Genomic DNA, 12,269 nt, shown 5'->3' on the forward strand with positions numbered 1-12,269 from the left:
CTATGCTGAAAGAATTCCTGTGCCTCGGTCCTCCCAAGCCTCTCAGGCCTCAGTCTCTCAGTACAGCTCCATCCCTCGCTTCCTTTTATAGCCTGATTCCTGCCCCTGGTCTCTATCTCCCCTGTCTTCTGTCCCCTCACTCTTTCCATCTATCTCTGGAAGGGACACTTGGCAGACGGTCTGTCCTCCCTCCCTTTCACTCTTCCTCTCCCAGCGTGTCTCCTTCACATTTCAGCTCTCTCGCCTTTTATCCCCCCTCCCTCTCCTGTCCTCCTCCTACACGTGCATCTCTGGTCGTCTGTCTCTCCTCAGTAGAGGTGAGTTTTCTCAGTGAGCTCAGATGGAAGGATTGTTTCAGCTGTGTTTACACAAAGGCCATACGTACTCCTTTCTCACAAAATTAGACCGGGTTAGTTAGATTACGTACTGTTGGATTCAACAGGTGCCCACAGAGTGATTACATTTCTGGAGTCATCTGTTGATTTATGGGCTCTTTATGAGTGATGCGCTGGTGTGTAGACTGGAACCAGTCACAGCCTGTGATACGTTGGCCCTCCATAATGTCACAACTGTGATCATCAAGTAGGAACGTGGCCATTCGGTGATCTCATTTTGGTAATGGTTATAATAATATAATGTAATAATATAATAAGGGTGCAAATAACATACTTAAGTTATGCTTAACTAATGTATGACTCATGATGATTTAATGCCTCAATTACTGAGGGATTTATCACGAAGTCCCTCTATATCAATAAATTATCATTTCCCCATGACTTTATGTGTGATCAATCATCAACTGAGGAATGTCAGGTCACAGTTACTTCATACATTCATCAATATGCAACCAAATCAGCTGGATCCTGCTATAGGTGAATCAAGAGTTACAGTGTGAAGAATTCAAAGGGACACCTTTTTTTGGAACTCTTAATTAAGTCATGATGAACTCATGATTAGCAAATACCTTCTTTTAGTGAGTGTTTGTTCAGTAATCATATAGAATGACTCTATACTATATACGTGACTTGGTGGGACACAAGTCAGTAATGGTGACCTCATGTGACGTAGCCTAATGATTAAGTAATGATGAACACTTCATGTGTCTTTTACATTCAGCTGGGAGTTTATTTGGTGTGTCCGTGGCACTTCTGTTGGGCTTAAACATCTCAGATCAACAACACTAACAACAACACAAATATAGAAGAAAAACAGCTTATGTTCCACCCACATGTGTCAGAAACACCGTTGAGTCGTGCAAGAACATGTTTGTAGCTGACACCCAGTTTGAAAGTAGAACGGTTCTCATAGATACATGAAGCTGGTCAAATGCACGGTCCTCAGATAACATTTTATGTAAGAAGAATCCTGCTAATTTAAACTTATCAGTTTAAGTATGAAGTAACTATGAATTAACATCCTTATATATTGAGTGATATATCTGTTAATGGAAAGCAACAGGAATTAGCAGTCATGCATTAACTAATCACTTCAGTGTATGATTTGCACCATTATTATTAAGTGTTACTCACGTGTTTTACTCTGGACTGGAGACATAGACCATTCATCTCCATCCCAGCTGTGGTCTAATTGATTGGACTGAATTATTTCTTGTCATGGGAAGAATGTTAACAAAGTTAAATGTGCTATTTGTGATAACATGACCTTGTCCAATTCCTGACTCTCGCTCTCCGTCTATCTCTCATCCCATCTGTCTTTTTCCTCTTCTTTAGAAGAGGGTTGGCGGTCTCATCGGCCTGCCACCACTTTGATCCAGATAGTAATATCTCAACAACTATTGGATGGATTGCCAAGAAATTTGGTACTGATATCCGTGACACCCACACCCTCCTAATGACTTTGGTGATCCTCAGACTTTTCATCTAGCCCTTTGGCCTAAAGAGCCACTTTGAGTAAAGCCTCAAAAAGCTGCTAGCTTGGCTAGAGGCTCTAAGTCCTGCCCTTTCTGTTAATGCGGCATGAAGCACAAGCTGACTGGGTTCAGCCTGTTCTCATGACCATCTTACCATTTCTACCGTCTCTGTCTGGATGTAATTCACACTGATCCTACCATCCTAATCATTTAGTTTAAAGTCCATACATCAATAACTAAATCTAATCTGATTTAGCTGGTTTCAAGGGGATATTTATAGAGGATTTCCTCATATTTGGATTCCTTGTGAAGATGTTGTCTAGTCATAAGAAGAAAAAACAGAACAAACGAAACCGTCCCCAAGCCTCTCAGGTTGTTACTGAAAGGATCCCCCCATCTGGATGTCATTGATCATCTGATTAGAGGGGTGAGCGGCAGTGCTGTCAACATAACAAGGTCTGACAGGTTGGACTGTCAGCACTGTCACTCAGGCCAGAAACGGGTGTAATCCCCCCTTCATTTGTGGCAGGAAGCATTGATTAGAAGTGTGGCCCACTGGGAAATGGAGTTGAAACTGGGGCCAGTTAAGGAGAGGGAAGGTCCAGCTGTGTCAGGGCCAGAGCAGAAACCAGAGCTGTGTTTACTCTGGAGCTCAGCCAGAGGAGCACAGTGGGAGTTTATGCTCTGCCCAGCTTCTTTCAGGTCCCTCTGCTCTAGTTCATGCTCTCCTTCAAAGTCATGTCCTGCTTTTACCACTGTGACCCTGTCCCTCTGTCTGTGCAGCTCCCTTTCACCACTCTTCCTACTTTATTTCAATTTGTGTAGCTACAAAGACCATTCAGTGCGATAAAAGACAAAGTGGAATGTGTGTAGGGTTCAAGAGCTGTGAGGCAACAGCTGAAAATTCACCTGTTGTTGAACATCATTTGCAAATCCAGCCCACAATTTCTTTCTTTGCTCATTTCAGTCAAGAAAAGCAGCACTCTTCAACAGGAAGTTAGATACTGGCATGACAGGAAGCAGAATTAGCCATGAACGAGCAATGGTGCAGACAAACTGTACTGAATATCAAGCGAGAAATTGGTGAGATCCATTATGGTCGGCACGAGAATTTTCCTTATCACCATAATGGAGGACATCTGGTGTTAAACAAGACACGCCTCAGTAACGCAAGCTATGCCAACACAAACATGGTTGTGTTTGATGTTTTGCTTTTCCAGCTTCTGTATGTGTATGCGAGTGTGTTTGTTTTACAGTTTGAATCTGATTACTTGATTCAATTCTGGGTCGAACTATTGCCGGAAGCTGAAGCTGCACAGAAAGTATAAACTCTTTTGACTCGCTGGCCTACTTGTTAAGCCATTTTGGTTCAATTTCTAGTTTAGTGCTGTGCTGAAAAATAAATATCAGCCTGCAAGACAAGAGCAAGCCCTCTATGTAAGGTGTATAAAATAAACTGATACGTAAACTGATTGTTAAAAAAGTACAATGGTGATTTTCCTGACTTTTATTGTGAGGGAAACATGTCTTACAGCCCACATGTGAGTTACACAGCCAGACAGCAGCAATGACCAGCTCGCAGAGACATTTGTGGTTTTATGTTTATACCTTCCCACTCAGAGTCACAGGGGTCACTGAGACGTCCTTCTGTTCTCTCTTTATTCAGCGAAAACGAGAATGTCCTTGCCCAGATTCCTCCTTATGTTGCCCTGGATTCACTGAGGTTACAGAAAGGCTGCGAACAGTGTGGTGAAATCATTTAAGATACTGTCGGAGATGTTTCACGGTGAACTGTGGCATCAGGGCTGGACAACCCTAACTACCAAGAGCTTTAATAAGAAAACTCTCTTCTTTTCTTTAAAAGCTGATTGGAAGTTTTGTACAGTAGGTTGCTAACAAAATAATTAACAAAATTAATCTGACATAGAATAAATAATTTGCTACATCCAGGACAGCAACGAAGATATAAAGTCATTCCACAGTGATTAAAACAGATTAAAAATCAGTTAATCTACACATAATCTTATATATAAAATGTTTTAATGCACCATGAAAAGTGAGATAATTCCTGGTCACAAACATATGACTTGCCCTTGTCCGTCTCAGGAGCTTGAGCAGGACTTTGAATGCATCATTAAATGCCACCTGAAGCTTTTTCATTCTTGCTTTACTATGGCAGCACCACAAGCTTGCTGTATAGATATATAATGTTTACCACGTTCACCATCTTAGTGTAATGTGTTAGCAGCGCAGATGAGGCTGATGCGCATGTCTTTAGTTGTGCAGGTATTTGATCATAAACTAAACTATTAGAAGAAATATATAATCAAAGCCAGTTGGATTCATCCTCATGGGACCATGAATGTCTATAAAATTTCATGGCAATCCATCAAATTGTTGTTGATAAATGTCCTTCACAGCGATGGTTCCCAGCTGGCAAAGGGAGTATCACACACCCAGTACAGAATCAGTCTCACCCTGACAGTGAGACGCAGTGCAGATATACATCAAGACGTATCGCGCAGCATGTTTCCATCACAGAAATGTATTACACGTACAGTAACCCCCCCCCACCCAGAGCTTCTTGTTGACAGTAGCCAGGTGTTTCAAATTCAACGAGTTTGCACTTTCACTTTGACGTCCACATCATTAGTGTTAAAAGTTGCAGCTGTTACAGCAACCGATGGTAAAACAAATGCATAACCATGCAGACACACAATCAGAGGGAAATTCTTTTCAATTATTTGCACTCACATTAAAAATGCCATAAAGTTCCCTTTCATGGATAATGTATTGTATCATAATTCATCTGTACATATTGCATTGCTTTGGGGACTTTGTCCACTGACATGTAGCACTGCAGCAGCAAAATGTTTAAAAGAAGGACATTTGTAAATGATTTTCAAATATTCTAACATATATGCTTTGCAAATGTTACATGAGGAGGGAGATGCCTTCAGCATGTTTCGAGGGTGCACACTATGGTTAAACCACAACCACAAGTTCCAGTTTAGCTGTAAATGCCGATAAACTAGTCAGATACTCATTGACACACAAATAACTTCAATGTGCCAGGAACCCTAAAAGTAAAGATAACAGTCTAACAGATGTGTTTAAGGAAAATCTCCACAGCGTAAATTTAAATGAGAATTCCTCCATCTGTGAGACATGCATTAGCAAGATGGCTGCTTTTCAATAGAAGCGGCATCTTCATTCCCTTTTAGCACACTGACAGATCTGAGATGGGAGAGACCTTTTCTTTGTTATCGACAGAAACCTGAAAGTGAAAAAAAAACATAACTTTACTGCACATGAGCAGTTGGCAGTGCATTGTCTTGCAGTTGGGGAGCTGTCATGCTTCCATGCAAGCTCTCACTTAATTTAAGGCTTTAATTTAAGGAAATGCTCTGTAGTGCTCTGGAAACCTCCAATTAACCAGGGACTGTGGACCTAATGTGAGCTGCATTAGTTTTCCTTTCCCTATTCTCTTTGAGTCCAGAGGTAAGTAGTATCTTTACTTTAGTTTTGTCTTGTCTTTTGAGGTTTAGTGTTGATGGCAGCAGCCTTTTAAAGCCTCACTTATGCTTTCCGCACTGACGTGAACTGACGTGGACTGATGTCAGGAGTGTTTTTACTCCCTGTGGTTTCTAACTTCTGCCAACAGCAGCTCCTCAAAATTCTCTGTTTTCTCCACCCATCTATGTCCGCGTTGTTACAAAATCTTGGATGTGCACAGATCAAAAACCTCAGTGATCAGAAGGGCCGTGTCTGACGACATGCTGTCACTCAGGCTGTGTGGACAACGGATGCATCGAGCATATATGAAGCATCAGGGTTCATCACACCACACAAGTGGTTGTAGAATGGAATTGGTATTTGCAGCTTTGAGCAGTGGGATTAATCCTTCCTGTTGGCCAAGGTCAAAGTGGAAAGGCCACAGGTCAGATCTTTCATTAAGGATGAGAAACAGCCACTGACAAACAGCCACTTGCGGTCACAGGTTTCCTTGGAGTGGGATTTGGTTTCTGTTGACCAAGAGAGACATATTTTACATCTTTTTCATCTGTGTTGTCCCTCATTGTGTGAGTTAGTGAAGGGTACAAACCCTGTCACCACCAATCCCAGATCAAACGCTCATCCTGACCTGCGATAGACTGTGATCTCTGTGCATTTGATACCTCAAACACAGGGGGGTCTCTCCCAAGCACTGTTTATGCTTCACTGTGTCGCTTCACATGTGAAAACTGAGAAACCAGCTCAAAGAGACAGTTTGTCATTTCCATCACTTGAGGTTCAGAGTTATTGCGGTTACAAAGTCGTCCTGTGGCACCAAGAGTGATCTGTGAATGTTTGGATGTTTAACCAACAGACAATGAGACATTTTATCCTTTCATAGCAGGATACTGTGTATGAAAAAAAGAGCACAAACCATGATGCTTTTATAAGGAAATAAGGAACCTAACCTTCTGAAATGTGCCATCTGTCACCATGACGATGACAAGGTCATCTGTCAGTCTGTTTATCATGCATATTTCTAAATTATGTTTCTGATTTGTTAATCATCTAGAGGAATCGTAGGATGTTTTAGAGAGCAATTTACCAGGGGAAATGTGGAATGTGCAGCTGTGTGTCGACATCATGGACGTCACTGTCTGTGTGTGTGTGTGTGTGTGTGTGTGTGTGTGTGTGTGTGCTTCATTTCACAGACTTCAAGATGCATTTACTGGATTCTATTGATAGTTGTTTCACGTACTTATCTGCACTGACACTGAGTTTCAAAGATTATTTTTTAATTAAATCTCTCTTGGTGGCAATTACAATTTCTTTCAACCATGTAGGGATTATGTGTCCAGTTTAGCGGCAGACTTATTCATCAGTTTAGCCTGTTTGGGCAATTAATTGGCACTATCATTATTATATCGGCCTTTAAAAATCCTCCATCAGTTGACTTCTAGTCCAGTTTGTCTAATCATTGTATCCATCTTTAGGCCCTGAGTCCCTGATTGCTCTGCATAAATCCCGTCATGATCCTTGTGTTTTAGAAGACTCTCACTAAAGGCCAATGTTCAAAGTCACAGTTCGAGCTCCATCTCAAACTTTGACATCATTCCTCTGCATCTGTATTTATAATTTGCCGTCAGTTTGTTTTGTCTGCATTTTTCTTCACTTTTGGTCTTGTCATCATCCTGTTCTCGTGGCTGAGATGCCTTGTTGGTTTTGGCTGCCTTTCACATTGGCGGGAAGTGTCAGGAAGTGCTTATGTCTGTGGTGAACCTACTGTGTGCAGTACATGGAAAAACTAAGACCATGGTGACCACAGACAATCCACACAAACCAACCATCATCCTGTCAGAATGTGCTGGATGATGGTGGTACAGTAAAAAAGACTGGAAACTAGTGCTGAAATGGAATATTAATTAATTATTTTTTGCGTATAATATAAATCAAGTTTGACTCCCGAGTCGTTTATCAAGCAAAAATCATTCACGTGTTCCAACTTCTTGAGCATGATAGTTTTCTGTTTTATGTCATTGTACATTTGGACTAAATGGGCTATTTTAAGACGTGTTTTTGGACTGTGGGAGTTTGTAATAGGCTGTACAAACTGAGCTTTATTTAAAAAAAATTTTTTTTAGTAGCCAGCAGTCACTGCGTCACCTGTCTCCATATTCACAAGGTCACATACAGTCTACAGCATAAAATAATAATAAAAAGAGAGTAAAGGAGAGGAAGAGAGAGAAATGGAGCGTGAGAAAGAGTGCTGTTGACCCAGCTGGTTTTATTTCACTTACCGTACAGTATAATGAAGGAGTCAGTGCACATTTGGAGTGAGACACCAGTGCAGCCATAAAGAACAGGGAGGCAACAAAAGCAACATTCCTCATTAGGAAAGGCATTAATCTGACCACTGTGGCTCGAGGGCCTTTTACACTAGTTTATCTTCACATAGCACTGTGTTGCATCGTTAAAGGCAGGCAGATGGAAAAAACTCACACACACAGATATGAGTGCCAGACATCTATTATTACAAAAATGACTTCACTGATTGTATTTTACAGACTAACTGTTGGTGCTATTAAACATTCACTCATGATAGGGTGCTCAACAAACAAGTGTACCCCCCCAAATGTTAAGTGTTTCTGTAAGGGAAATGGTAGATTTCCTCCTGATGACACATCTCTTAATTGTTCTTCATATTAACACTTATTTTCCTCGTAGGCGTTGTAGATAAACTGATATACGCACACTTCAAACTTGAGGAACTTCACAAGAGGGGAAAAGGATTTGTTTTGGCTCTAAAGACACAGTATTGGCTCTGAGAGGAACACAGCATGGTGTTACTTGGACAGGCTGGGCCTATTTTCCTAATCTATCCTCTATGAAAGTTTTATTTCTCCTGTGTGGTCTGAGTGGTGCACACAGATGCACAGGTTATTTATATATGAAGAGAAGTAGGTCTTTTTTTGTGTGTGGAAAGCATGTTGATGTTTATGCACATGATTGCAGTTTTGAAGTAGAGCAGGCTCCTATTGGATCCCCCAGATCGCTAAAGGTAGCTCATATGACATAAAAGATGATCAACACTGTAGGCCCGTTCTGTAAACGAGAAGCCACAGATGAGCAATCACAGCAAACCGGATCCAAGGAACTGACCCGATTTATGGCCAATGTTTCATATCATATACACTGTTGTCTGACGGTTCTCATAACGAAGGCATTAGAAGTTCTCATTTATACGCTTAAAATCTGTCTGGAATGTAGACATATTATTTATGTGTTCTTTATATAAATATGGGAGTCGCTGCAGGATGACATCAGCTCATTTGTGCATCTATGAATTGAAAATTCACCAGCAGACACGGAGATATGCGCCCTCTGCCTCTTTGCAGGTCTCCTCAGTTCACAGATGAAATGTTGAGTCTGGTATATGACGTTCAGTTTTGCATGCTGACACTAGCCGGTTCTTTTTCACTAAAGCTTTACATAGATTTATATCAACAGTCTGCAGGACCCAACATTGTGGCGTTTAGGTGGTCTGGATTTATTTGTCTGTGCAGTATGTTGGGAAATAGTTCTTGATCTAATATGGTACGTGATGAAAAAACACTCTGACCTGTTTCCTTTAGTCTGAAATACCCTAAGGCTGCTTTTCCATGTATAGGTTTGCTCTCTTGGTCCAGACCCTATGCATATGACATATGCACTGGACCAGCAGATTTAATAGTAGTTTAGCCTTCGAATTTCTGTATCTAATGTCATAAATATCACAAAATCCTGTTCTGGATCTGCTTTGGTTTCATTGACAACTTTACTACCAGCGATGAATAAAAACAAGACAATATATCCGGGTTTTTTTTAACTGTCCCTCATGAGTCCAACAGTGTGCTTGGAGTCCAATGCTTTTCTAATGACCTAAAAGGACAGTTAACTGGTAAATGGTCTGTATTTGTACATGTTTACAGCTGTTGGTTTGTCTGTAATAAGTCAGTGTGAACATGAACTGGACCAGAACTAAAGGGCAACGCTGTTTTTTTCCTCTGTCTAGACCAAATTAACAGAACTACAGGTGTGATAGCACCTTACAAAAGACAGGGAATAATACATGTTTGGTCTATTGGGCAGCAAGTTTTTGAACCACACTCTTTTTGCTGCACTGATGCAAATAAATGCAACACATTGTCCTCCAGTTTGTTCCCCAGGTGTACTGGACAGTACAGTACTGTTGCTATGGAAAAGGTGATTTTAACAAAGAGTGGGTCATTGTGAAGGTGGGTGGAGAAAACAGGATACTGCAGGACAATCTTATTGTCCTGAAACAGCCATCAGCTATTTTGAGCCTGTAAACTATAAAGTTGAATTGATTGTACATTGCTCCATAATGTGTAATTGCCTTTATGGGGCCAGTCCTTTGTGTGTCTGTCCGGAGATGACGCAGTCTTTTTGGACTTCCACCTCAAAGTGGAGAAAGGTCATGCCGTGACTCTGTTACATCCTTATTAGGATGATATGACCTTCTGTTTTTGGCTCCCCTCCTGAAACTAACAATACTGTAAATGTATTCGAATCTTGGTTTGGACATACCCTCTTACAACTTATCAGTTCAGAATTAAGGAAAGAATGCCGTTTGTGGACAGAGTGAGTGTGCCAACATAGCGTGCAGACTAAATTAAACCCATCACAGCTTGTCTTGGCAATATCAAACAGTGGTTTGAAAGGAGCCCCTCAGATCCACTGATAGTTCTCCAAGAAATGCAGCCTTGTGCATTCCATACGGAGGGGAAGAGGGTCTTTTTGTTGTGGAGATAGGGGATCATTAAAGGACGACGTCTCTATGGTAAAAGAAGGTCTTTGTCTGTGAGGAGGGTCTCAATGTGGCCATTGTGAGAGGGCCTTGCTGGGATCTGCTGTCAAAGTGAGGAGGGAGAATTACTCTGATTCTTTATCTATCTGCCGTTTTGTTGCCACTGTGGGCATAAAGTGGCAATTTTGATTTTTTCTTTTTTTTAACAAGAGAGTGGGGGAGGGCATTGAATCATTTGCTGCCTAAGTAGGCTATGGTATGGCTGTGTAGGTTGAGGATGTAGGAAGACACAGGACAGATCACACAGACAGATCATAGCCAGCTACATGGAGCCTCTCTGGACGCTTAAGTTTCACTCATACATGCTAATTGAAAGGCAGCTGGAGGGCCTTTTCCCCCAATTCTCTCAACTTTGGAAACTCTAAGTTGAATGAGTTTTCATGTTTCATTATTATTCACTTTCATTTTCAACTATGCAAAGCTTTGTTTCTAGTCATGCATGGAAACAGTGCTGGAGGGTCTAAACAGTCAGTGATTAACACACAGAGATCTTTGGATCATCATTCATATGTTAATTCCAGCAAAAAGTTTGAGCTAATATCTTGATTTGTGTTTGTTTTGCAGCATTGAGCGTTAAGGTGTGGCACTCAGCGTGTTGTGTCATGTCTACAGTTTTGTCAGCTCTTCAGATTGTTTTGCTTCACACGATCTGAAAGACAGGGTTTAACTTTCGCAGATGATTTATATTTTAAACACCACATAAACACAAAAGTTTTCCAAGGCTCCTCTCTGTCTTAATTAATGTATCCAGCTATAGTATCTCAGCTAGCTTAGGGTCTTGACACCTCTGACCTGTGGGTTGGGAAACCCTGTTGGTGTGACTGCTTCCTTTGATCATGTCATGTCCACACTGACCCCTGACTGGCTGTGTGTGCGCTTGTGTCATGTCTAGCACAGATCAGCCTGTGATGGTGGGTGGTTTTGTTGGTATGCAGACATCCAAAGACAAGTTGTCCTTGTCAGTGGCTGGGACCCAGCCTATTTGATGAATAGGATTTTCATGGGCACATGGCTATCCATTATGTCTGGAAATCCGTCATGAGTCATTCTAGCCTCATGGAAAACATCCTTCCTGCTCACCAGACCAATATACACAAGTGCAGTACAACAATCTTTCACAACAGAGCTGCAGCATAAACAACAAGTGTATTCACAGACCACAGTGTACACAAACACAGCCAGTCACACCTACACTACACAATAATTTACCCCACACTGTGTCCCATGTGATGCACAAAGACCAAAGCAAACAACAACATGTGGACTCATCTCTCTGCTGTGTTTATGCAAATGAAGTGGACAGCAAAATGTTGCAGTTTCCTGTATATGTGAAACTTATATCCTGACCTCGATTAGCTCAGCTGTAACGTTTATGTCGTCTGTTTTGTGTCTGACAGGGTGGGAAGAAGCACAGTGGCCCCTGTGGAGGAAGAGACTGCAGCGGAGGCTGTAAATGTTTCCCAGAGAAGGGTGCCAGAGTAAGTCCCTTACTGTCCTTTACTGTAACCACTGTTCCAAATGGCTTTGTGTACACCTCTCTGCCTCTGTCTGTCTCTCTCTCCATTTCTTTCTCCCTCTCTTCTCCTCTGTGTTAACCAGCTCAACCTCTTGGTTTTCTGTCTACAACACCATCTAAGGCCATGATCACATATGATTTCTGAATGCACCTGCAAATTCTTCCCAACTAGCTCACGTTTTAGTGCTTCACGCTTTATATACCTCACCCTGCACAGTGTGTTAATACTTAGAAAAAACACAAAAAGCAGAGTGTGGAGAGAACCTGATAGCTTCTCACAGCCTCCCTCTGCTGTATCGTATTTTCCCACATTTTCTTCTGTAAAGGATATTTTTCTTAATTTCAACAAAACCCATATCCCCCATCAAACCCCCATCAAATTCACCATCTATTCTTGGGTGAGTAAGTAAGGACAGTGTCCAGCTAATTTAGGAAATTATGTTTATGTTAAATTAAATTATGTGTTTTCAACCCATTTTTAAACATTTTACATCCTTGGTTGGAACAAATGGACTTAGACT

The 12,269-nt window shown here is 41.3% G+C and overlaps 1 protein-coding gene across 1 annotated transcript in view; it reads left to right on the plus strand.

Moving 5' to 3' along the window:
* col4a2 (collagen, type IV, alpha 2) overlaps positions 1-12,269 on the plus strand; it is a 56,133-nt gene that overhangs the window by 7,526 nt on the left and 36,338 nt on the right. The window contains exon 4 of the mRNA XM_070837736.1: positions 11,630-11,710. Within this exon, the coding sequence (XP_070693837.1) occupies positions 11,630-11,710 (81 nt within the window). The remainder of the gene's footprint in view (positions 1-11,629; positions 11,711-12,269) is intronic.

This window comes from Pempheris klunzingeri, chromosome 10 (assembly GCF_042242105.1).
Source record: "Pempheris klunzingeri isolate RE-2024b chromosome 10, fPemKlu1.hap1, whole genome shotgun sequence".
Lineage (NCBI taxonomy): Eukaryota > Metazoa > Chordata > Actinopteri > Acropomatiformes > Pempheridae > Pempheris > Pempheris klunzingeri.